Genomic DNA, 27,620 nt, shown 5'->3' on the forward strand with positions numbered 1-27,620 from the left:
AGGCTAAACGTATCCCATCGTGCATCATGTTTGGGAACTTGCATGACTATAAGTAACTTTGCAAGTACAACTCAACTTATTCTTACCCTACCTGTCTACTAATACTGTACTAATACTCTAATGAGAGTTAGTAGACATGTAGGTGCAACGTTACATATAGTCAACATAATGTGTTAAAGGGACCGTCAAAATGAAGTGAAACTGAAAATATTCTACTAGAGAAATTATACATCATTTGGTAGTAAAAAATTTGTTGTACATGTTATTGGTTCAAATATGTAAGAGTATATTTTGTACAACATTTGCAACTGTATTCAATCAAAAATACAGTTTAATCGTAATTAAAGCATCACAATTTCTTTAAGTATGCAAAGTACCTGAAATTAAAATGTGTAAATAAAGCATAGTAAAGCAATAAAGCAATACTGTAAACTTGCATTTTTGCAACATTAAAAGTGTGTAATCAATTGGGTAATCAAAAGTTCTAAACACACTTGCGGTCTTCAAACCCACTTGAACACTTTAAACAAAGACCGGAAATACTGTAGGTCATTTAAGTAGACAAATGGTCAAGTACAAAGACATCAAGTGTGGTTATTTGGACAGGCCCATAAAAAATGTGCAGAGTGGTGCATCCCCAAGATGCATACACTCTACAGGTCCCGAGGAGAATCTAGGATAATCAATTAAGGGAAAAGGGGTGGAGCCACCTTAACTCAAAGCTGTACAAAAGGGCAAAGCCAAGCACTGCTGTGTGTTGTGGTGTTTGTGTCAAAGGTTGTTAGGATGGTGTTCCTGAAAGCTGTCTTAGTGCTGGTTGTGATTGTTACATTTGATCTGCCTGATGTCTTGGGAAGTGTGAGGTCCAGTCATAGTCCAAGAAGCATGGGGCCAAAATTAGATGCAGCTTCCAGAAGTCCTGCCCTTTCTCCTCTAGGGCTCTGGAACCCTTTGCAAGTGGCTTCTCAGTTTCAGAGTCCTTTGGATCCCGTCTCCAAAAACCTTGCGCAAGATCCTTTTGGCCTTCAGGAGAAGCAGCTGTTGCAGGGTCCAGTGAAACCTTTGGATTGGAGGTATCCCGTAGTTCCCGAGGTGCAGAGCGAATTGGCGGTGGACTTCCAGTTGAGGCAACCCATGACTCCCAGCAGCGTAGCGGTTCAATGTGGCGAGAACCGGGTTCTCGTAGAGGTCCAGCAGGACTTATTCAGCAATGGTCAGTTGATCCAGCCAACTGGTCTGTCTTTAGGTGGATGTCCGGTTGTTGGTCAGGATCCTGAGTCACGAGTGCTCATCTTTCAGTATGAATTACAGGACTGCAACAGTGTGCTGATGGTAAGAACTCCTAAATCTTAATGGTTTAATTGTTGTGGCAGAGGATCTTTCAAGGAAAGTCCGTTCACTTGATTTTACAATGCCAGGGCAGCTAAGACCAAGTTCTGTTTGAATGGGTAAATCCTGAATTTAAGCTACTTGCCTTTAGTAACCCTTCAAACCAACATCTGATGCAAACTATCCCATAAATGGTATGAAAGGAGCTTAAGAAACAAGAACAATAAATATTGTGCCTTAATAGTTAAAGCTAGTTTTTACCCTGGAACATCCAATGTGCATGTTCAATCCTAAGTTGATGTCTCCAAAACATTGACTATCTCTGGCAACACCGAAGCTACTGAGGGCAGCTGTGGTGATGTGAGGAATTTACTAATTGGTGATTTGCTCTTTAGGAATTCTACTATTGCAGAGTGTACCTTCTATTCATAGCAATATGAGTGTCCTGTCTTGGTGTATGTCAAGTCTTTGGGATGACCCTGTTGGTAACCACAATCTTTTTACAGATGAATGAGGATGAGCTTGTCTACACCTTCTCTCTTACCTACACCCCTGAGGCGCTTGCAGGTACTCCGATAACCCGTGCCGATGGTGCAGTTGTTGGTGTTCAATGTCATTATCAAAGGTAAGTGATTGTGACTAAATGCATTTCTCACGCAACTGGGAGACCATTTAATGGGTACTCTCATGAACCGCAGGCTCCAAAATGTAAGCAGTGATGCCTTGAGGCCAACATGGGTCCCTTATGCCTCAACAGAGGCAGGTCAAGAAGTCTTGCTGTTCTCCCTGAATATAATGATGGGTTGGTACAGGTTTTTTCTTTTAATAAAATGAATCTTTACCCTTGCTATTCTTGCTGTGCCTAAATTATTTGTATTATTTTTGTGAAGATGATTGGTCCTCTCAGAGGCCTTCATACTCCTATTTCCTGGGTGGTGTTATTAACATCGAGGCATCTGTGAAGCAGTACAATCATGTGCCTCTGCGTGTGTTTGTGGAGCGCTGTGTGGCCACTCAAGTACCTGATGTGAACTCTCTTCCAAGATATTCCTTCATTGAGAATCATGGGTAAGGTCATGGCCCTTGATGTGGTAGGACTGTTTAAGTTGCTTTTTGTAACCACTTTGTCACAGTCATGGGTAAGGTCTAGTTGCTTGATGCTCTGCAGTTGACATTCATGAGTTGCTCTTTGTGATTGTTTCGTCGTCAGGTGCTTTGTGGATGCCAAAACTACAGCTTCAAACTCCCGCTTCATGCCTCGGTCCCAGGTTGACAAGATCCAGTTCCAGCTGGAGGCATTTATGTTCCAGGAGGGCAGCAGTCCTTCTGTATGTACTACGAATATCATGAGTTAATTTGACTTCTCCTCCCATCTGCTTTGGTTTTGTGACTTGTCTGTCACCCCTTTGCAGATCTACATAACGTGTATTCTGAAGGCAACTCTTGCTTCTGCACCCAGTGACGCTCAGCGCAAATCCTGTTCTTTTGCCAATGGGTACGTGTTTTTATTTAATTTAAGTTGAGGTTTCTCATGTTGAAGGTTCCATGTCTGTTTATTGCAGGTGGTTTGCTGCTGATGGTAATGACCAAGTTTGTGGTTGCTGTGACTCAACATGTGGTCCTGATGGCGAATTTGCTGCTTCTCCCTATGGAGGTTGGTAGCTTTTGCTCTTTCTAAGGTTGCTTTTGATTCAAGTCTCTAACTTGGCTTTCTTCTCTCTAGGCATTCAGTGGGAAGGCAAGGCCTCACTTGGTCCTGTAATGGTTCAAGGGCAAAAGAGACCTTCTTAATAAAACTGACAAATCAATCATTGATTGTATCTGACTTGTAATTTTGCTTCATGTCTGGTTTAACTGCTTTTGACTTGGAAATGGTCCCTTATTTTGCCAATGTGGCGACACTTGATAGCCTTACTGTACAATTTAAGTCCCATAGCATGCAGCCATAGGGTTTCAAAAGGTATTAAGTAACTTTCGCCATAGGGAGTTTTCAATTATGAACCTTAAAGGAGAACTCCGGTGCAAAATGAACCTTTGGTCTAATTACAAATTGTTACCTAGTCAACCGTTATCTGAGATTTGTTTTCATGATTATCGAATGTAAATAGTTTTATCTCTAAAAACAGTTTAGCCTATAACGCTAGTATAACGCTAGTATATGGGGCATGGAGTAATGACAAATAAAAATTGCTTGTTAATACCACTAACAAGGCTCAAAATAGCCCCACACTAACACGGTAGCATAATGAGGGTCCCTACATGCAAACCGAAGCATTGAGAACTTTGACAGTGTCCAGACAGTTTAAGATATTTTATACACAGTCAACTTCACGTATATAAGCAGAATCCATCTTTGAAAAACAGACTCTATCAATCGATCTACGAACCACCGATCCAAATGCGCTGGACCATATGAGATTCTACACAGTTCAGCGCATTTGGATTGGTGGTTCGTAGTTCGACTGATAGAGTCTGTTTTTCAAAGATGGATTCTGCTTATATACGTGAAGTTGACTGTATGTCATCTTATTAAACTGTCTGGACACTGTCAAAGTTCTCAATGCTTCGGTTTGCATGTAGGGACCCTCATTATGCTACCGTGTTAGTGTGGGGCTATTTTGAGCCTTGTTAGTGGTATTAACAAGCGATTTTTATTGTCATTACTCCATGCCCCATATACTAGCGTTATAGGCTAAACTGTTTTTAGAGAACTATTTACATTCGATTAATCATGAAAACAAATCTCAGATAACGGTTGACTAGGTAACAATGTGTAATTAGACCAAAGGTTCATTTTGCGCTGGAGTTCTCCTTTAACCCTCTGAGGTGTTTTCTGGGTCCTGGAGGTGTTCTGACATTTGTGCTTATTTCTGTAACTTGTGACATTTTCATGGCTAAAGTCTTATTACACTGTATTCAGCACAAACGCTGCTACAATAGTATGTCAGCCGCATGTATGTAAAAGTTTTTAGTTGAGCTCTTTGTGTGGTTTGGGGAAAAAAAATTGTCACTGAAATAAGGTGAAATTACCCATACTGATTATTTCTTCACAAGACTTTTGAAAAGTGCATCATATAGCCTAGAATATTTGCTTCAAAACTGTGAAAATCATCCTGCATATTCAGATAAGACAATGTATTGATTTCAAATTTGTAAGACATGTTTTGTGTAAGAAAGCTGTATGCGAGAAGGCGTTAACAACCCATGCATATTGAGTGTTTCACACCTGACCAAGACCCTCCCATAATGGCCCTATTAGGAGCTCTCAGGCACTATCATTATGAGGCACAAAGAATGACTGCATTTAAAAAATAATGGCTTTTTGGATGTATTTATTTACAACACAATCCAAAGATAGTCAATTCACCTTTATTTATATAGCGCTTTTTACAATACAGATTGTATCAAAGCAGCTTCACAGTGATAACATGAAAATAATACAAAAAACAATTTCATCATCGTCCACCTTTAAGGCAGATCTATAATATTGTTGAATATTAAATGTCCCCAACTAAGCAAGCCAGAAGGTAAGGCAACAGCGGCAAGGAACCAAAACTTCATCAGGTGACAGAAGGGAGAAAAAAAACTTGGGAGAACCCAGGCTCAGTCGGGGGCCAGTTCTCCTCTGGCCAACGAGCGAACAGTGGATGATTATGATTCAGGAGCATTACAGGTCAGAAGTCAGAATGAATCAGAGTATTTGTCCAGTTCGAGAACATTATAAATCTACCAGTAAAGCACCTATCTGGGTCTCACTTCTGCCTGCAAACTGGTCTGTTAAGGCTGGGGTTTCACCTCAGCCTGCAGCTGGGCTGTGTGGCTAGAATGGGAACTATTCTTGCAAGAATAAATGTATATTTTCTTTTAAATACAATTTGAATCTTGACGTCTCCTTTGCCTGGGAATGCTGGTTTGTTAAATATTGTTTTTGCCACAACAACTTTCACAAGTCAAAGCAATTCATCACTGCTCAAGATTTAACAGTTTAAATGACTGTACCAGCCATTTGGATTATAGGATTATAATTTACCTACTTAATTTAATTATTTGACAGTTTAGTAAGGACATTTAAATCTGTTGCTGCTACTAGTCCCTGGCTACGGGTCTAAGGAAGAGCTAAACCCGGGATGCCCTTCACAATGGGTCGATTCACATTTAACCCAAGGTTTGCAGGACCACCACCTTTTTTCTTTTTTTTTTTTTTTTTTGCTCAGCCTTCTTGGTTGCTGTTATTAACAGACAAACACATCATTTAACAGTGCTTTTTTAAAAAGAGACTAGGAACAGTATAAGTACCTAGTAAATATTATTATTTTGTAGAATATTCTTGTACTTCACTTTTACTTGTTCCCATGTTCTATTGGACGGTGGCTCTGACATTAAAAATTAACAAAATAATTATGAAATTATTGAAATACTAAAATATATACTGTAATAAGTGTAGCTCTTGATCTGCTGCGGAGAAAAATTGAGCGCGCTCTTTGGCCACGGTGAGCAGCCAATAGCAGCGTTGCTGATCAATGTTTCTACTATCGATACATATCCCCTTTTAAACCAGCGCATGCACGCGCAATTATCTCAGATAACTCTATCCAGCTATACCGGCAGGTGTGTTCGAAGAACCTAATTAGCCAGATCATGATTAGGCCGATGATATCATCTTTGATGTCTCATTTGATTTCGGATGTTTTAAGCAACGTACGAAGAACCAGGGCTGTGCTCAGAATATCAATACAACCTCATGAACTCCTGACGATGCGTGTATCGATGCAGCTGCATTATCAATTCTGTCGTGTTTATGAATGTAGCCAATTATTGCGTGACGTCCACTTGTGGCAGTTTTAGCAACAAGCAGCAGCGCGACGCATTCAAAATGGGTAGGAGGATATTGTTGCCACCGACAAAAGTAAAATAACAATTTTGGGTTTAACTCTAAACCAGAGAGTTAGACATGAGTCATTAATATGCATGAACTGCAAGAGTTAAGTGTTCGGCAACACGACAAACTTCTCTCTGCATATGGCAAGACATCAGCCAGCCCTGGTCGAGCAGTCACAGCCATCATTTGCCTGATGCTTTTTTCTCAACTCCCACCCACATCTCAGCACTCAAGAGATTACTAATATGCTTCATATGTCAGGATTTACGGCCATACAGCATTGTTGAGAATAGAGGCTTCAGACAATTGCTTCACGAGTTTGAGCCACTAGAACACACCAGCTATAGGTGGAGACAGAGCGCTCACCACACACACCAGCTATAGGTGGAGACAGAGCGCTCACCACACACAACAGCTATAGGTGGAGACAGAGCTCTCACTACACACCAGCTATAGGTGGAGACAGAGCTCTCACCACACACCAGCTATAGGTGGAGACAGAGCTCTCACTACACACCAGCTATAGGTGGAGACAGAGCGCTCACCACACACCAGCTATAGATGGAGACAGAGCGCTCACCACACACCAGCTATAGGTGGAGACAGAGCGCTCACCACACACCAGCTATAGATGGAGACAGAGCGCTCACCAGACACCAGCTATAGGTGGTGACAGAGCGCTCACCACACACCAGCTATAGGTGGAGACAGAGCACTCACCACACACCAGCTATAGATGGAGACAGAGCACTCACCACACACCAGCTATAGGTGGAGACAGAGCACTCACCACACACCAGCTATAGATGGAGACAGAGCACTCACCACACACCAGCTATAGGTGGAGACAGAGCACTCACCACACACCAGCTATAGGTGGAGACAGAGCGCTCACCACACACCAGCTATAGGTGGAGACAGAGCGCTCACCACACACCAGCTATAGGTGGAGACAGAGCGCTCACCACACACCAGCTATAGGTGGAGACAGAGCACTCACCACACACCAGCTATAGGTGGAGACAGAGCGCTCACCACACACCAGCTATAGATGGAGACAGAGCACTCACCACACACCAGCTATAGGTGGAGACAGAGCGCTCACCACACACCAGCTATAGGTGGAGACAGTGAGCTCACCACACACCAGCTATAGGTGGAGACAGAGCGCTCACCACACACCAGCTATAGGTGGAGACAGAGCGCTCACCACACACCAGCTATAGGTGGAGACAGAGCGCTCACCACACACCAGCTATAGGTGGAGACAGAGCACTCACCACACACCAGCTATAGGTGGAGACAGAGCGCTCACCACACACCAGCTATAGGTGGAGACAGAGCACTCACCAGACACCAGCTATAGGTGGAGACAGAGCACTCACCACACACCAGCTATAGGTGGAGACAGAGCGCTCACCACACACCAGCTATAGGTGGAGACAGAGCGCTCACCACACACCAGCTATAGGTGGAGACAGAGCGCTCACCACACACCAGCTATAGGTGGAGACAGAGCGCTCACCACACACCAGCTATAGGTGGAGACAGAGCGCTAACCACACACCAGCTATAGGTGGAGACAGATCGCTCACCACACACCAGCTATAGTTGGAGACAGAGCGCTCACCACACACCAGCTATAGGTGGAGACAGAGCGCTCACCACACACCAGCTATAGGTGAAGACAGAGCGCTCACCACACACCAGCTATAGGTGGAGACAGAGCACTCACCACACACCAGCTATAGGTGGAGACAGAGCGCTCACCACACACCAGCTATAGGTGGAGACAGTGAGCTCACCACACACCAGCTATAGGTGGAGACAGAGCGCTCACCACACACCAGCTATAGGTGGAGACAGAGCACTCACCACACACCAGCTATAGGTGGAGACAGAGCGCTCACCACACACCAGCTATAGGTGGAGACAGAGCGCTCCCCACACACCAGCTATAGGTGGAGACAGAGCGCTCACCACACACCAGCTAAAGGTGGAGACAGAGCGCTCACCACACACCAGCTATAGGTGGAGACAGTGAGCTCACCACACACCAGCTATAGGTGGAGACTAGGGGTGTCCATGGTTAACCGATTAACCGATTAACCGTTAAAAATTGCGTAACCGAGTGAAACATTTTGCTCGGTTAAGTGGCGTCAATGGCGTGCATTGAATTTAGTTGTAATACATTTTTGCACCACCAGAGACCACCCGAGCGCTCCCAGACATTTGTAATGTCCACAAGAAGTCATGACCAGTTTTCTAATATGAAGCGGGCAAAGAAAAGCACAGCGTGGGAGCACTTTAAAATCGAGAATGACGGGGCAAAATGCAAGTATTGCAATGCAGTGCTTAAATATACTTCAAGTACAACCTCATTGTTGTACCATCTCAACAGCCAACACCCGCGAACGCAAAAGTCAGTGACCTACTTTAACTGCTCTGTCCTTACCACTGCGTTTTATTTCTATAAATTAATTTCGTTTTTAAATGTGGTCCAACCAGTTATTAAAGGTGTTAAAAATGAACTACCCCTTTCTCGTGTGTCTGTATCTCGGGGTTGCGGCGCGCACACTATGGTGCTGCAACCCGATCACACTAAATGCGTCTCTATAGCACGCAGTGAGTTTATTGTGTAATGTATACGCGAAAATTAGTTTTTACGTGCATAGGATACGGATGGGTTGGTTAGGGTAGGTTTAGTAGTGGTGTGGGGTGCGTGTATTACACGCAATGAAGTGCGTATCAAATGCATGCGAAAACTGCGTATCATATGCACGTAAAAACTCATTTTCGCGTATAAATTGCACGATAAACACACTGCGTGCGCTATAGAGACGCATTTACGGGTTAACCGAGTATTAACCGCTAAGGGCCTCGGTTAACGGTTAATGAAAAACTTGAAAACGTGCAGCCCTAGTGGAGACAGAACGCTCACCACACACCAGCTATAGGTGGACACAGAGCACTCACTACAAACCAGCTATAGGTGGAGACAGAGCGCTCACCACACACCAGCTATAGGTGGAGACAGAGCACTCACCACACACCAGCTATAGATGGAGACAGAGCGCTCCCCACACACCAGCTATAGGTGGAGACAGTGAGCTCACCACACACCAGCTATAGATGGAGACAGAGCGCTCACCACACACCAGCTATAGGTGGAGACAGAGCCCTCACCACACACCAGCTATAGGTGGACACAGAGCACTCACCACACACCAGCTATAGGTGGAGACAGTGCGCTCACCACACACCAGATATAGGTGGACACAGAGCACTCACCACACACCAGCTATAGTTGGAGACAGTGCGCTCACCACACACCAGCTATAGGTGGAGACAGTGAGCTCACCACACACCAGCTATAGGTGGAGACAGAGCACTCACCACACACCAGCTATAGGTGGAGACAGTGCGCTCACCACACACCAGCTATAGGTGGAGACAGTGAGCTCACCACACACCAGCTATAGATGGAGACAGAGCACTCACCACACACCAGCTATAGGTGGAGACAGAGCGCTCACCAAACACCAGCTATAGGTGGACACAGAGCACTCACCACACACCAGCTATAGGTGGAGACAGAGCGCTCACCACACACCAGCTATAGGTGGAGACAGTGCGCTCACCACACACCAGCTATAGGTGGAGACAGTGCGCTCACCACACACCAGCTATAGATGGAGACAGAGCGCTCACCACACACCAGCTATAGGTGGAGACAGAGCGCTCGCCAAACACCAGCTATAGGTGGACACAGAGCACTCACCACACACCAGCTATAGGTGGAGACAGAGCGCTCACCACACACCAGCTATAGGTGGAGACAGTGCGCTCACCACACACCAGATATAGGTGGACACAGAGCACTCACTACACACCAGCTATAGGTGGAGACAGAGCGCTCACCACACACCAGCTATAGGTGGAGACAGAGCACTCACCACACACCAGCTATAGGTGGAGACAGAGCACTCACCACACACCAGCTATAGGTGGAGACAGAGCACTCACCAGACACCAGCTATAGGTGGAGACAGTGCGCTCACCACACACCAGCTATAGATGGAGACAGAGCGCTCACCACACACCAGCTATAGATGGAGACAGAGCGCTCACCACACACCAGCTATAGATGGAGACAGAGCGCTCACCACACACCAGCTATAGATGGAGACAGAGCGCTCACCACACACCAGCTATAGGTAGAGACAGAGCGCTCACCACACACCAGCTATAGGTGGAGACAGAGCGCTCACCACACACCAGCTATAGATGGAGACAGAGCGCTCACCACACAGCAGCTATAGGTGGAGACAGAGCGCTCACCACACACCAGCTATAGATGGAGACAGAGCGCTCACCACACAACAGCTATAGATGGAGACAGAGCGCTCACCACACACCAGCTATAGGTGGAGACAGAGCGCTCACCACACACCAGCTATAGGTGGAGACAGAGCACTCACCACACACCAGCTATAGGTGGAGACAGAGCGCTCACCACACACCAGCTATAGGTGGACACAGAGAACTCACCACACACCAGCTATAGGTGGAGACAGAGAACTCACCACACACCAGCTATAGGTGGAGACAGAGCACTCACCACACACCAGCTATAGGTGGAGACAGAGCGCTCACTACACACCAGCTATAGATGGAGACAGAGCGCTCACCACACACCAGCTATAGGTGGAGACAGAGCACTCACCACACACCAGCTATAGGTGGAGACAGAGCACTCACCACACACCAGCTATAGGTGGAGACAGAGAACTCACCACACACCAGCTATAGGTGGAGACAGAGAACTCACCACACACCAGCTATAGGTGGAGACAGAGAACTCACCACACACCAGCTATAGGTGGAGACAGAGCACTCACCACACACCAGCTATAGGTGGAGACAGAGCGCTCACCACACACCAGCTATAGATGGAGACAGAGCGCTCACCACACACCAGCTATAGGTGGAGACAGAGCGCTCACCACACACCAGCTATAGGTGGAGACACTGCACTCACCACACACCAGCTATAGGTGGAGACAGAGCGCTCAACACACAACAGCTATAGGTGGAGACAGAGCACTCACCACACACCAGCTATAGGTGGAGACAGAGCTCTCACCACACACCAGCTATAGGTGGAGACAGAGCACTCACCACACACCAGCTATAGATGGAGACAGAGCGCTCACCACACACCAGCTATAGGTGGAGACAGAGCACTCACCACACACCAGCTATAGGTGGAGACAGAGCACTCACCACACACCAGCTATAGGTGGAGACAGAGCTCTCACCACACACCAGCTATAGGTGGAGACAGAGCACTCACCACACACCAGCTATAGATGGAGACAGAGCGCTCACCACACACCAGCTATAGGTGGAGACAGAGCGCTCACCACACAACAGCTATAGGTGGAGACAGAGCGCTCACCACACACCAGCTATAGGTGGAGACAGAGCGCTCACCACACACCAGCTATAGGTGGAGACAGAGCACTCACCACACACCAGCTATAGGTGGAGACAGAGCGCTCACCACACACCAGCTATAGGTGGAGACAGAGCGCTCACCACACAACAGCTATAGGTGGAGACAGAGCACTCACCACACACCAGCTATAGGTGGAGACAGAGCGCTCACCACACACCAGCTATAGATGGAGACAGAGCACTCACCACACACCAGCTATAGGTGGAGACAGAGCGCTCACCACACACCAGCTATAGGTGGAGACAGAGCGCTCACCACACACCAGCTATAGGTGGAGACAGAGCGCTCACCACACACCAGCTATAGGTGGAGACAGAGCGCTCACCACACACCAGCTATAGATGGAGACAGAGCGCTCACCACACAACAGCTATAGGTGGAGACAGAGCGCTCACCACACAACAGCTATAGATGGAGACAGAGCACTCACCACACACCAGCTATAGATGGAGACAGAGCACTCACCACACACCAGCTATAGGTGGAGACAGAGCACTCACCACACACCAGCTATAGGTGGAGACAGAGCACTCACCACACACCAGCTATAGATGGAGACTGAGCACTCACCACACACCAGCTATAGATGGAGACAGAGCACTCACCAGACACCAGCTATAGGTGGAGACAGAGCGCTCACCACACACCAGCTATAGGTGGAGACAGAGCACTCACCACACACCAGCTATAGATGGAGACAGAGCACTCACCACACACCAGCTATAGATGGAGACAGAGCACTCACCACACACCAGCTATAGGTGGAGACAGAGCACTCACCACACACCAGCTATAGGTGGAGACAGAGCGCTCACCACACACCAGCTATAGATGGAGACTGAGCACTCACCACACACCAGCTATAGGTGGAGACAGAGCACTCACCACACACCAGCTATAGGTGGAGACAGAGCGCTCACCACACACCAGCTATAGATGGAGACAGAGCACTCACCACACACCAGCTATAGATGGAGACAGAGCGCTCACCACACACCAGCTATAGGTGGAGACAGAGCACTCACCACACACCAGCTATAGGTGGAGACAGAGCGCTCACCACACACCAGCTATAGATGGAGACAGAGCGCTCACCACACAACAGCTATAGGTGGAGACAGAGCGCTCACCACACACCAGCTATAGGTGGAGACAGAGCACTCACCACACACCAGCTATAGGTGGAGACAGAGCGCTCACCACACAACAGCTATAGGTGGAGACAGAGCGCTCACCACACACCAGCTATAGATGGAGACAGAGCACTCACCAGACACCAGCTATAGGTGGAGACAGAGCACTCACCACACACCAGCTATAGGTGGAGACAGAGCGCTCACCACACACCAGCTATAGATGGAGACAGAGCGCTCACCACACAACAGCTATAGGTGGAGACAGAGCGCTCACCACACAACAGCTATAGATGGAGACAGAGCACTCACCACACACCAGCTATAGGTGGAGACAGAGCACTCACCACACACCAGCTATAGGTGGAGACAGAGCGCTCACCACACACCAGCTATAGATGGAGACAGAGCGCTCACCACACAACAGCTATAGGTGGAGACAGAGCGCTCACCACACACCAGCTATAGATGGAGACAGAGCACTCACCACACACCAGCTATAGGTGGAGACAGAGCACTCACCACACACCAGCTATAGATGGAGACAGAGCACTCACCACACACCAGCTATAGATGGAGACAGAGCACTCACCACACACCAGCTATAGGTGGAGACAGAGCACTCACCACACACCAGCTATAGGTGGAGACAGAGCACTCAACACACACCAGCTATAGGTGGAGACAGAGCGCTCACCACACACCAGCTATAGGTGGAGACAGAGCGCTCACCACACACCAGCTATAGGTGGAGACAGAGCGCTCACCACACACCAGCTATAGGTGGAGACAGAGCGCTCACCACACACCAGCTATAGGTGGAGACAGAGCGCTCACCAGACACCAGCTATAGGTGGAGACAGAGCGCTCACCACACACCAGCTATAGATGGAGACAGAGCGCTCACCACACACCAGCTATAGGTGGAGACAGAGCGCTCACCAGACACCAGCTATAGGTGGAGACAGAGCGCTCACCACACACCAGCTATAGATGGAGACAGAGCGCTCACCACACACCAGCTATAGATGGAGACAGAGCGCTCACCACACACCAGCTATAGGTGGAGACAGAGCGCTCACCAGACACCAGCTATAGGTGGAGACAGAGCACTCACCACACAACAGCTATAGGTGGAGACAGAGCGCTCACCACACAACAGCTATAGATGGAGACAGTGCGCTCACTACACACCAGCTATAGGTGGAGACAGTGCGCTCACTACACACCAGCTATAGATGGAGACAGAGCGCTCACCACACACCAGATATAGATGGAGACAGAGCGCTCACCACACACCAGATATAGGTGGAGACAGAGCGCTCACCACACACCAGCTATAGGTGGAGACAGAGCGCTCACCACACACCAGCTATAGATGGAGACAGAGCGCTCACCACACACCAGCTATAGGTGGAGACAGAGCGCTCACCACACAACAGCTATAGGTGGAGACAGAGCGCTCAACACACACCAGCTATAGGTGGAGACAGAGCGCTCACCACACAACAGCTATAGGTGGAGACAGAGCGCTCACCACACAACAGCTATAGGTGGAGACAGAGCGCTCACCACACACCAGCTATAGGTGGAGACAGAGCACTCACCACACAACAGCTATAGGTGGAGACAGAGCGCTCACCACACACCAGCTATAGGTGGAGACAGAGCACTCACCACACACCAGCTATAGGTGGAGACAGAGCGCTCACACACCAGCTATAGGTGGAGACAGAGCGCTCACCACACACCAGATATAGGTGGAGACAGAGCACTCACCACACAACAGCTATAGGTGGAGCCAGAGCGCTCACCACACACCAGCTATAGGTGGAGACAGAGCGCTCACCACACACCAGCTATAGGTGGAGACAGAGCGCTCACCACACACCAGCTATAGGTGGAGACAGAGCGCTCACCACACACCAGCTATAGGTGGAGACAGAGCGCTCACCACACACCAGCTATAGGTGGAGACAGAGCGCTCACCACGTACTAACTGTTGGGGAATAAAATGGGGTTTTAGGTTTTCAGTTTCAATGACCAAAGTCTGTTTTTCAAAAAGGCAAATTCAGGAACAGATTATTCTAAAACTTTATGGGAAAAAATGAGAGAGAGTGAAGTGTTTTAAGTATCTCGGGATATGGTTTGACAAAAAAATAATAATTAATTGGAAACTAGCAAGGATACCAAATGTTGTAAGATGTGTGAGAGGTGGAGAGAGCAAGGCAGGACCTCATTGAAAGCAGTTTACATTGGGTTAACTAGGGCAGTTCTTGAGTGTGGATGTACAGTTTATCAGTCCGAAATCAGATACCGGGTAATCTTAAAAGGGCATGAGGAAGATCACCCAACTCAACCTTGTCAAGAAAAGGAAAGACGACAGATTACCAGCTTTGTTTGGATAATATGAGATGTAGGGGAGATAATGTTAATGCCATTATCAGGGAGTAGGGCAGATATGCAGCTTTTAGACTGGGAAAAAGAGAGAAGTTCAGGTTATTAGATATTTAGAGGAACATTATTCTATGTTTATTAAGATATGATGCATCAAAAACAGATGATAGAGTAGCTGCGTTTATTATATCAGAATGAAATGTTAGTTAGTGATCATTTGTCAGTTACAGGAGAGAATCGTTGGCGTATGGTCAGATTCAAGTGCGCTGACCAAAGAAACAAAAGAAAATACGTGTAGCGTTGGATTAAACTGGGAAGGGTCATCATAACACTATCGCTGTCCTACTGTCAGTTTCACTGCTTCTGTTCTCATTTGTAAAGCTTTGGATAAAAGCGTCTGCTAAATTAATAAATGTAAAATGTAATGTAAATGTAATTATTAATTGTTGGTACATGCAGGAAAGGATGATTCTGAAAGATAGGCTAAGTACAGAAAAAAAAAGTTTTGAAATAAAGGAAATATTACAACTGAATTCAGGGCATGTTGGCAATATTTTTTTTATTTTTTTAAGTTGCGCTTATTAGAAGGATATGAGTTTAATTATTATTAAAATGGTGTTTATACTGAATAATAATGTATTTATTTATTTAGTAGCGGATAAAGTATGCTATTTTGATCCACACTCCATTCCAGAAGATGGCGGTACTGCACACTAAAAAGTTGTTTGGCAACTGCCATTAAATATCAGAAGAAGAAGAAGAAGAAGAAGCCCTACGTCTTTCAAAATGCGACAACCAAGTGCTCTGGCGTCATACATGTGCGCAGAGCAAGCAGCTCAGCCATCTTTTATTTTTATTTTATGAATAAAACGCTTTTTAAACCGCGCTCGACTGATCCGCTGTGTGATATGATCCTCATAGACTGTGGTCTGAGAGACTGACAGAGAGTTGACTGCAGTGCATCCTCATCATCTGTGTGGCAGGTCAGTAGATTTGTCTTTGTGTATTAAACTGGTTATTATTACCTTATCAAAATCACCATGGTAACCATAGTTTACACTGGAGTGCCATAGTTATTGTCCCTACTGTAAAATGATGAAGCTTTCACAATCTTTAATTAAATTACAATTGAATAGTCTTTGGTATTTGCTATTAATTCTATTTTATATCTATATCTAGGCTCTGGGAGTAAATAGTCATGACAGGTGAGTGTGATTTAATAATAACTTCTAAAATAAGATGATGGTTCACAAGATTGACTGTAATTATACAGATTCAAAACATGTATTATGAAGCTCCTAGGTTTGTATTTACAAGCAAAGGATGAGTATGTGTGTGTATATAGACTTCAAATGGGTTTGTTAATTTTGTAGTCCTAAAACTGAAGAACATTTTCCATCGGTTCTCTCAGGAATTTCCTAATCTGGTTAATTTTCTTAATTTCTTTAGTCACATGAGTCTTGCCTCAAACCTGAATTTTAAAGCTACTGCATTGTTTTGTTTTTTTAAAGAAGTTAATTTGGATGGTAAATGAGGAAACGGCACCAACAAAAATGGCACCAAAGTTTGTCTAGTAAGAAATATACATATTATTAATGCAACACAGTTTATTTTTTATCTCAAGCATCTTGTGGGAGACGTGCAGTGGAGATGGCTCTATAAAGCTTGCGTGTCATGCTGTTTCTGTCACTGTTTCTGTCCCCAGAGAGAGTGTTTGTGTTTGCTGATGAAGAGGAGCTCTTCAGTGTGATGAAGGACCTGGACTGTCTCTACTGTAGGAATCCAGTGGCTGCATCGAAACATCACATCAAAAAAAGACACCTCAGATTTGCTATATATTATAAGGATTCTGGCATTGGTAATTGAGCATTTCCTGATCAGCTGTTGTGTGCAGAGGTCGTGATGTGCTGACGCCGGTCTCTAACGCGTGTGTTGTTGTGACAGGGAAGTTCTCCATCCCCTGCTACTGTGCGGACGGAGGCCACGGCCGGAGCCACTGGCATTGCCCGATGTGCACCAAAATACTGCAGAGGACGAAGGACTACAAAATCCATGTCACCAACCATGGTTTGTGCCTTTTTACATACATTTCTTTTGAATTATCTTATAGGAGTGGAATTACTTTTACTCAATAAATTGTATAATTGAAAATTAATGGGGCATAAAAATAAAAAAATAAACGTTTGGTTCTGGTTGGTTGTCAGTTGAGGTCATGGGTCGGTAGGGATTTTTTTTAATTTTTTTATTTTACTTTACAGTAGCGATGGATACTCTATTTTTTCATGACATAATAAAAAAAATTACCTAGACCCACACATTTTGTGAATATTCAATTTATTCTGTTAAAAAAATGTTTTGGCTCAGTCTGAACATGTTGAACAATGATTATTAAATCAAACAACAATATTGTTGATGATAAATTCAAAGTATTTTTTTTTCTTTTCAAAACGCTGTAAATCCTCTTTTTTTTTCAAAACGCTATAACTCCATCCATTTTTTCCCAAATTTTATGGTTTGTCTTTTTTTTTTTTTTAAGTATTTTGTCTTTTATTTTTCGTGTTCACATTTATGAGGAAATAACGATGTTACGGACGTGACAGTTCTCGGTTACGGACGCGACCGCTCTGAAAGCGGCACTAAAAGACTTTAGAACTTTCACAGAGAACTCAAACAGAAAGCACAAAGCCTTTCTTTAAAGCGAATTTTGTTTTGTATTAATTGTATCTTAATTTTAATCAATGTTTCATTAACCAATTCCCTGGATTTAATAAATAAAAAGTAAATATAGCAGACAATAGCAGATAATCACGACACGGAGGCGCCGGCGCCTGAACTGGAGCTTAAGCTTTCATCCATGAACCGAAACTCAGTGTATAAGGTAGACTACTCGCCTCACAGACCTAAACAAATTAGAAATATATATATTATTTAAAGAAAGCTTGAAATCTCTACTTTTAAACAGAACCATTCAAAACAAAATAAAACTATGTAATCCGTATGAAATGTGCATTTCTCTCCGGCGCGTTCACTACTGCGAAGATCATGAGTCACGTCAGTATCGTCAACTGCAGGCAGCCGACACAGAAAACACTTGTTTATTAATAATAAACAATTAAAATGTCTCATTGCAATATTTTACATATTCATAATCATTACTTTTGCTGGTTCTTTGTGACAGCTTTTAGGTGCCGTTTACATGAACGCGTCACTACTGCATCAGCACCGAAAACATGGAGAGAGAGAGAATAAGAATTGTTTTACTTATTTTGAGGAATTACACAAACAAACCGCTGTTAAAGGGTTAGTTCACTTTGAAATTAAATGTTGGTATGTTTTAGCTTACCTGAAGTGCATCCAAGATGTAGGTGTCTTTGTCTCCGCAGTAGTTTCAATGTTGATATTTTTAGGTCAAACCGTTCTTGTCTGTCAGTCATATAATGCAGGTCTATAGGCACTGTCTCAAAGAGCATGCAGAGAAAAGTCCAAATTAAACATTCCCCATCGTAAGTGCACATTGATGGCCTAAGCTCGCCCGAACTCATCCGGGAGTGTTGAGTTTTCACTTATTCCCAATTTGTAAGCCTTCTATCTTGACGCACGACTCGCTTCATTGTTCAGGCCAATCAAAGGCATACGTTGAGCCGTACAGCCAATCACACGCGTTTCTGCTGAGTTTAAAAATGCAACGTCCAATCGAAGGCGGTTAGATTAGTTTCCGGGGAAGAAATCCGGTGTAAACAGATCACTTGGACGTGGTTGTGTAAAAGAGATAAAAACGATATAAATACTGTTCGTTTTATCACACAAACCGCTTGTTTCGTGTCTTAGGCCATCAATGTGCACTTACGATGGGGAATTGTGTAATTTGGACTTTTCTCTGCATGCTCTTTGAGACAGTGCCTATACACCTGCATTATATGACTGACAGACAAGAACAGTTTGACCTAAAAATATCACAATTGAAACTACTGCGGAGACAAAGACACCTACATCTTGGATGCACTTCAGGTAAGATAAAACATACCAACATTTAATTTCAAAGTGAACTATCCCTTTAACAGCGCCGCCAAGTTGGATTGCGTAGAACGTTCAACGAATTCTGATTAGTGGAGAGGATGTATCGCGTTTAGGCTAAAAATAGGTTCGGCGGTTTGGAAAGAAACTGCAGGCCTACATTTTAAACAAGGAAATATTGCGGTTTGGCATGAGACGTTTAGGAGCAGTGAATAGAGTCAGTACACAGCTAAATGACATCACAAACTTATTTTTTTATTAGTTTTGAAAAAGAGATTTAATTTAAATTGCATCATTTTCCCCAAGCTCATAAAAAATTTTTGGGTCGCACACAAATCGACAGGGTTGGTCGGAAACCAGAACCAAACAAAAACATGTTTTAGGCCTGGAATATATTATCTGAATATGGGTGTAAACACATGTCTCTATATTGTTCTCATAAGTTTTGGACTTACTTGTTTATCATTATTGGGGCTGGCCCTATTATAGAATAAAGCAAACTTTCTAAGATTTTAGTTTATCAACTACACTCTGTCTACATTCTGTTCACTGTTTCTCTCATTGCATTCTGGGATGTGTTAACATTATTGAATTGAGTTCAAATGTGCACTGAAAGGATATTTTTCCTTCAATATATCAAACCAAATTTTATTCAGACACCTTCAACATTTCTCACATTATCAGTTTATTCACTATAGTTTAGAAAATAGTAATAACACATGACCAGAGTTATCAGTTGATGTTTTGTCCGTCCTTCTGTCTCACACATGAATTATGCTGAATATCTGTCAGCTGGTAAATCTAACTACACAATTACATAATACCAGTTTAGCTCAACCAGTGACCAAGCAATGCTTCATTGTGTTCAGTGTGTGTGTAAAAAGAGCATTAGCAATTAAAGAAGAAACACTGAAGAAAACATGATCAGCTCAAAGTGTCTGAATCATTTTTGGTCCCAAATTTGTATAAATTTCACTGTTAGTCACTGTATGAATAATATTTGGGTATAATATGTCACAGTTTGCTTTATTTTGCTCTCCTCTCTTACATAAATTAACTATAGTGTCCTGCACACACTAGTGAAAATATATACAAATGATACCCGGTGTCTGAATAATCTTGGGTTGACTGTATAACTGTAACTTTTGTCATTTCTCTGTTCTCTGAGTATAAGCCTGCACTTATTAACATCCTTCAATTATGTTCTGTTTCATGCAATTGCAGGTGTTGAGATGACAGACAAATCCACAGGTGAGAAATGGCATTTAATCATGTTCAGTGATGTTTATACATTGATTTAATTAATGGCTGTGCTCAAAACCACAGCAACTGCCCAGTCGCTCAGTAGTGACTAAATGTCACATTGAGCCGAAGTCTTTTCTGCTTAACTGTGCCCGTGTGCCGTATATCCGAATATATGCTATATCAAACGGCTTCTGGGAGGAGAACACGTGTGGGCGGGGCTTGATTTTGTCCGTGGGGAATTTATTGGATGGTTGTGGTTTGCTATTGGTGGATCTGTTGTGAGTGACAGGTTATAGCCCCGCCCCCGTCATCAGAGAAGAGAAGCAGAGGAACGGGAAGTTATTTAGATTAGAGATTACAAGTCACATGAATGTTTCCCACACAGATCCAGGTTTAATAGATGCATGTACGTTCAGTGTGCTGAGCAACAGAAATGGTAAATGCCTGTGACATGTCGCTAATGTGAATGACCGCGGCTTGCACAATGTCCACCACACCTGACGCGAGCGGCCTGACAAAAGACAACCATTATAATCAGTGATGCTGTGCGACAGTAAACTAATGTCCGCTCTTCTTCTGCTGAACTTCAAGCGCTCAAGCAGCTTCTGAACCGATGCATTAGCCACGACTCGAGCTGTGGCTGCGCGGCCGCTTCCGGGGTCAGGCGCGCGGTTAAAGGCACACTATGGAAGATTTTTGGATCAAATATCCCAAAACCACTAGAACAATGTTATATATTTTGTTTATTTGTGTACTTATTTTCCAAATGTTTAAATCCAGAGAAATACGCAGTTTTAATCAGGACACGGACTGTACATCAATGACATCATACCCACTAGAGGTCGACCGATTAATCGGTTTTGCTGATATATCGGTGCCGATAGTTGATTGGTGGAACTATAGTTATCGGAAAAAAATCCCCACCGATAGTTTTTCAGGGTTGCGTCTGTTGCTGGAGCGGCTGAGAAGCGCTGTCATTACACAGCACGAGAGCGCTGAGGAGAGACTGCTGGCATTAGAGCGAGAGCGCCCTCTAGAGGACAAATAACACTGGCTAAGTTGTTTATGTTAACTGGTGAGGCAGCGCGCGGCACAGAGAGAACACGGAGAGCGCTGACACTTAAAGGAGAACTCCGGTCAATGTTAAAGGTTGTGTAGGTCAGAATTGTCTAAAGAACTTTTTTTTCAAATTGGCTTAAACTGTCTTTATATACCAATACATAATTAAAATGCAAGTACTTTGCAAAAGAGAGTATAAACATTTAGTGACTAAACATTTGTGTGACAGGTCCAACTGTTTGCATACATTCATCGACAAGAAAACTAGTCATTGTTATAAACTCAACAGAGTTAGTCTAATTGTTTAAATCTGGTTTTGTGGATTTACAGCGAGTACCATATTTAGCAGACCGGCGCCTGCACATGATAAAAGCTCCACTGCTCTCGGCCTCGTTTCGCTCTTCGTAACGTTACACAAATCTTTAATGCATTACCGGTGTACATGCAAGTATTTAAGACATTTTGCATGTATATACTCTATTTATACATAATGTAGCCTATATTATATATAAATATAATTTGTGTGTGTGTGTGTGTGTGTGTGTGTGTGTGTGTGTGTGTGTGTGTGTGTGTGTGTGTGTGTGTGTGTGTGTGTGTGTGTGTGTGTGTGTGTGTGTGTGTGTGTGTGTGTGTGTGTGTGTGTGTGTGTAATTATTATGTAAAAACTTTTATTTTGGATGCGATTAATCATTGCCCAGCCCTAATTATATAATAAAATTCTTAAATAATACAATTTAATTGCATCTTAACTAAATTCCATCATATGCAGTTAAAGAGTGGTTTCTCAGAATAACAGATGCACGTGTGTGTGTGTGTACGGCTGGAGAGCGCTGTAATCTGGGGCTAAAGGAGTTTATTGGGAGAACTGGTGAGACTGGCACACTGGCGTCGCTCGAGGATCAGGCGGAGTGTAGTTGCGGGAGCAGTCGCTCATTATCATATAAAGAGACAGAAACGGGTCGCTGTGAACAGAGCTGTTTTTGAGGAGGTAAAAGCGTGTTTTTTACACAACCATTGAGGAATTTAACCAAAGTATGTTACAAACTGTACATGAAGACCCTAAAGAATCACACTAACTGTGGAAAGGGCATCCGATGACCCCTTTAACCCCTTATCAAGCGCCCCCCTTTTTTTTTTATAGACATGAAAATGCACATCCCAAACTTAAATGGTTGTAATTCAAGAATGCTTTGGAATATGGATGTAAGATTGGTCTTGTTTTAAAGAAGACATTTGGCAGATTTTGGAATAAATTAAGAAAGTTAAACAGAAAAAAAGTTATAGAAGTTTGAGTTTATGAAAATGTACAACGTTAAAAATGTAATTATTCATATTTTATATAAAATAAATATTTTCAAAACCTGGTGGACCCTAAAAAGGCAAAAAAATAAGCGTTCAGTGAGATTTAGTTTGGGCGCAGTACCACACTTCTCCACTAGTTGACATTACTGCCCATATAAGAGCGCCTCCATTTCCATATGTTGTTTGAGTGATCTGAACCATTATTTAAAAAATTTTCATACAATTTATGAAGTAGACATCCTATTCAGAAGTAGTGTTGTAAGTTTGGCAGATTTTGAAATGAACTCAACCTCTAAGAAACAGAAAGATCACGTATGTGCATTATAGCTCGCTGCCACATCACTAATGCTGAATCTATTATTATTTCTTTATATTTAACACATTTTCTTTTTTCTAAAAGAATTGAATGGATGCTATCTTTTGAACTCTTGGCATGAAAACAAACTGAGGTTTCTACCATTCTTTCATGATTTTTCATGTTCATCACTATTTCAAAATAAAGGTCTGGGGTCTCATTTATAAAGCGTACGTACGCCAGTTCCCACGCAAAGGTTGTGATCTATAAAAAACTAACTTGACGGGAGAATGTGCGCACCTTTAAGCAAACTTTGAGCCGTGCGTACGCACATTCTGGAGACAAAGGGAATTGGCGACACCGATGGTGAGCTGGAGTTAAATGTCTTTTTGGTCACTTTTAGACAGAAAATCGAAATAAAATTATACATATACAGAAATATAATTCAAATATAATTTCACTCACCAAGCCTATCACTTGAAGCAAATATCCACACCTTAAATGTGCGCGCCAGCGAGCGCTCTGGGCCGTTAGTGAAACTGACGCATAGCCTATATAACGGCAGATGAAGTAAAACTGTAAATCTTCATTATGAGTCCTAATCATAAATAGGCTACAGTGCATGTTCACAATAACAGTTTAAATAAAATAATGATTTAAAATATGTTTTACTTCCGATATAAACATTTAGATTAAATTTGCCATTCTCATTAATGGAGTTAAACACTTAAACTAGCTACATGAAATTTACTGAAAAGTTCAAATAGCCTATATATATAAATAGCCTATAAATATTTGTCGTGGATGCAATGCTTTTGAACACTTTTCCTTTGGCATGCTGTGTTTTAACTACAGAGATAATTGCTGCCAATGATAATAGCAGATTGTGCAAATATAATGCACAACAAGGTCGATCGGTTTCCATTAAAAATATAAATTAATTAAAAATACTATTTGGTCAGTGGAAAAGATTGAGAAAAACTTTCTCTGGAATGTATTTTACACTATTTGATTTATTTATTCAAAAACAAGGCAAGGATAGACTACTAAATTATTTTTATTAATGTAATGTGACGACACATCCGTATTTCATATTTTCCTAATGTCTTGTACCATTAAACATGTTATCACGTCGGTGAATAATCATATGCAAATGATATGCAGATGAGGATATGCATAGTAAAACTAGGCGTTGTAAGCTCCATATATGGTTATTTCGGGGAGGAGACGCATGTGCGCACAGTCGTCCGCTGACTGGGATTTCTAAAGTGAATCCTGCGCAGGTTCTGGCGTACGCACGGTTTTGTAAGTCTGAATATTTTTATGCGTACGCCATTTTGGGCTTTCGGGCGCACGTACACTTTTAGTAAGGATCCTACGCACAGTTTTATAAATGAGACCCCTGAACACGCCTTAGGAGTATGAACATATTCTTGTTGCAAATTGATAAATTACGGTTCCTCTGTAATTTATTTAGAAAATCAGTCACCAAATATGTAAACTAGAGATTGGAAGATTTCAAATGATATATAGTTTGTCAGGATTAGTTTAGGTTTAGTATAGGATATTACTGTTTTAAATATGTAATGGCTGTGGTGCCAAACAAATTCACGTGCGTACGAACGTGTTGTGAATTAGGCGGAGATTTTTTCGTGAGAAGTTCTCCTGTGCGTACAAATAGGAAATAATCCAAGCAATAATTATTGAATGAGACCCGTTGTGCCTCCAGAAGCAGGATTGGACAAACACCCCCGGTCTAAACCATTTTCCCCTTTTCCAGTTGAGCTTCAACCCACAAGCGTCCTGCTGGAGACCCTGCAGACCGACACTGACGACAGGACGACGGGGGACAAGTCCTCGTGCCAGAAGTGTGGCGTCCACTTCACCACCACATCTAACCTGAGGCGGCACCAGAGGCTCCAGCACTGCCAGGTCCACGTCATGCCCGTGTTGTGCGTCGATGCCAAAAACGCCATCTATGTCACACCCAAGGACCCGCACGGCCCGCGAGTGCCCGTTCACATCCGCAAGTCCTTCTCCTTACAGATTCTGCTGTGTGAGCTGGAGGAATGCTGGGACTTCATGAAGGCGCAGGCGCAGAGAGGAAACCCAGGGAGAGAGTGCCGTCACCTGATCCGGACGAGCCACGCTCGCCCCTACACCCCCCCGCCTCCGCTGTGTGTGCGCTCTCTGGAGGACATGGCCCGCCGCCGCCTGCTGTCCGGGACCCGCACACAGCAGTGCCAGGAGATTCACTCCCGGGCGGGTTTGGACGGGGTGGACTGTGTGTACCCTGTTCTGTGGGGGGAGCACGAGCTCTCCGAGAGATGCGTGTACTTCTCGGTGTACACCGGCTTCAAGGACAAATGGTGTCAGTTTGGGAGGACACACGTGTCGTTCGACTCCCGGTCCGGCAACTGGAAGTGTCTGTGTGAGTTCAGGAGAAGCCTCTGCGTGCACAAGTGCTTGTCCATGTGGTGGCTGTTCCAGGAGCGCCCCGAGCTGCTGGGGAACGCCCTGGACATGAGCGCTGATGGTGTGGAGGAGCTGGAGGAGGAGGAGGACGGGGATAAACTGTGTCCAGAGGAGGGGGACGACATCTGCTAGTGTCATCCGTCAACTACACAACAGTCTCGTGTCTTCAGGCAATAAAAGCTCTGGCCATACCCTCGTATTTTGTTAACGGTTGGTTCGTAAAAACTCATGTACTGTGCTATGTTTATGATGTTGCTACACTCAATTCTTAAAGGGATAGTTCACCCAAAAATGAAAATTAGCCCATGATTTACTCACCCTGAAGCCATCCTAGGTGTATACGACCTTCTTCTTTCAGACGAATATAATCAGAGTTATATTAAACATGTCCTGGCTCTTCCAAGCTTTATAATGGCAGTGAATGGGTTTTTGTTTTTGGAAGTCCATTAAAGTGCATCTATCCATCATAAAAGTGCATCTATCCATCATAAAAGTGCATCTATCCATCATAAAAGTGCATCTCTCCATCATAAAAGTGCATCTCCATCATAAAAGTGGATCTATCCATCATAAAAGTGCATCTCTATCATAAAAGTGCATCTCTATCATAAAAGTGCATCTATCCATCATAAAAGTGCATCTATCCATCATAAAAGTGCATCTATCCATCATAAAAGTGGATCTGTCCATCATAAAAGTGCATCTATCCATCATAAAAGTGGATCTGTCCATCATAAAAGTGCATCTATCATCATAAAAGTGCATCTATCCATCATAAAAGTGGATCTGTCATCATAAAAGTGCATCTATCCATCATAAAAGTGCATCTATCATCATAAAAGTGCATCTATCCATCATAAAAGTGCATCTATCATCATAAAAGTGGATCTGTCCATCATAAAAGTGCATCTATCCATCATAAAAGTGGATCTGTCCATCATAAAAGTGCATCTATCCATCATAAAATGCATCTATCATCATAAAAGTGGATCTGTCCATCATAAAAGTGCATCTATCCATCATAAAAGTGGATCTGTCCATCATAAAAGTGCATCTATCATCATAAAAGTGGATCTGTCCATCATAAAAGTGCATCTATCCATCATAAAAGTGGATCTGTCCATCATAAAAGTGCATCTATCCATCATAAAAGTGCATCTATCCATCATAAAAGTGGATCTGTCATCATAAAAGTGCATCTATCCATCATAAAAGTGCATCTATCATCATAAAAGTGCATCTATCCATCATAAAAGTGCATCTATCATCATAAAAGTGGATCTGTCCATCATAAAAGTGCATCTATCCATCATAAAAGTGGATCTGTCCATCATAAAAGTGCATCTATCCATCATAAAATGCATCTATCATCATAAAAGTGGATCTGTCCATCATAAAAGTGCATCTATCCATCATAAAAGTGGATCTGTCCATCATAAAAGTGCATCTATCCATCATAAAAGTGCATCTATCCATCATAAAAGTGCATCTATCCATCATAAAAGTGGATCTGTCCATCATAAAAGTGCATCTGTCCATTATAAAAGTGCATCTATCCATCATAAAAGTGCATCTATCATCATAAAAGTGCATCTGTACATCATAAAAGTGCATCTATCATCATAAAAGTGCATCTGTCCATCATAAAAGTGCATCTATCCATCATAAAAGTGCATCTATCATCATAAAAGTGCATCTGTCCATCATAAAAGTGCATCTATCCATCATAAAAGTGCATCTATCCATGATAAAAGTGCATCTATCCATCATAAAAGTGCATCTATCATCATAAAAGTGCATCTGTACATCATAAAAGTGCATCTGTACATCATAAAAGTGCATCTGTCCATCATAAAAGTGCATCTATCCATCATAAAAGTGCATCTATCATCATAAAAGTGCATCTGTCCATCATAAAAGTGCATCTATCATCATAAAAGTGCATCTATCCATGATAAAAGTGCATCTATC

General features: G+C 43.4%; 2 protein-coding genes across 3 annotated transcripts; both read left to right on the forward strand.

Moving 5' to 3' along the window:
* Positions 1 to 604: 604 nt before the first annotated feature.
* On the forward strand, positions 605 to 3,413 carry LOC306985878 (zona pellucida sperm-binding protein 3-like). The gene is made up of 8 exons (XM_079588623.1): positions 605 to 1,332; positions 1,836 to 1,954; positions 2,028 to 2,131; positions 2,220 to 2,397; positions 2,540 to 2,657; positions 2,742 to 2,824; positions 2,892 to 2,983; positions 3,053 to 3,413. Exons 1-8 carry the CDS (start codon positions 787 to 789, stop codon positions 3,118 to 3,120), a joined length of 1,308 nt encoding a protein of 435 aa, XP_079444749.1. The 5' UTR covers positions 605 to 786; the 3' UTR covers positions 3,121 to 3,413.
* A 12,533-nt stretch (positions 3,414 to 15,946) lies between these two features.
* Positions 15,947 to 26,150, forward strand: LOC306985883 (uncharacterized protein). Of its 2 annotated transcripts, XM_079588628.1 has the most exons (7): positions 16,028 to 16,242; positions 16,439 to 16,464; positions 16,771 to 16,832; positions 16,965 to 17,117; positions 17,204 to 17,326; positions 20,498 to 20,524; positions 24,955 to 26,117. In XM_079588628.1, the coding sequence occupies exons 3-7, from the start codon at positions 16,790 to 16,792 to the stop codon at positions 25,779 to 25,781; spliced, it is 1,173 nt and encodes a 390-aa protein (XP_079444754.1). In that variant the 5' UTR covers positions 16,028 to 16,242; positions 16,439 to 16,464; positions 16,771 to 16,789; the 3' UTR covers positions 25,782 to 26,117. The 2 variants fall into 2 exon arrangements, with proteins under 2 accessions (XP_079444755.1, XP_079444754.1); XM_079588629.1 differs by lacking the exon at positions 16,771 to 16,832 and having other exon boundaries at positions 15,947 to 16,242; positions 24,955 to 26,150.
* Positions 26,151 to 27,620: the final 1,470 nt, after the last annotated feature.

Source organism: Phoxinus phoxinus (genome assembly GCF_949152265.1).
Source record: "Phoxinus phoxinus genome assembly, chromosome: 18".
In the NCBI taxonomy this organism is placed as follows: domain Eukaryota; kingdom Metazoa; phylum Chordata; class Actinopteri; order Cypriniformes; family Leuciscidae; genus Phoxinus; species Phoxinus phoxinus.

Bases quoted from the DNA above. Each gene is read 5' to 3' on its own strand.
- LOC306985878 (XM_079588623.1), top strand. From the start codon at position 787: ATGGTGTTCCTGAAAGCTGTCTTAGTGCTGGTTGTGATTGTTACATTT. The intron at 1,333-1,835 runs GTAAGAACTCCT...ATCTTTTTACAG, and splicing joins ACTGCAACAGTGTGCTGATG to ATGAATGAGGATGAGCTTGT. The intron at 1,955-2,027 runs GTAAGTGATTGT...CATGAACCGCAG, and splicing joins GTTCAATGTCATTATCAAAG to GCTCCAAAATGTAAGCAGTG.
- LOC306985883 (XM_079588628.1), top strand. From the start codon at position 16,790: ATGAGGAAACGGCACCAACAAAAATGGCACCAAAGTTTGTCTA. The intron at 16,833-16,964 runs GTAAGAAATATA...TTCTGTCCCCAG, and splicing joins ATGGCACCAAAGTTTGTCTA to AGAGAGTGTTTGTGTTTGCT. The intron at 20,525-24,954 runs GTGAGAAATGGC...CCCCTTTTCCAG, and splicing joins GATGACAGACAAATCCACAG to TTGAGCTTCAACCCACAAGC.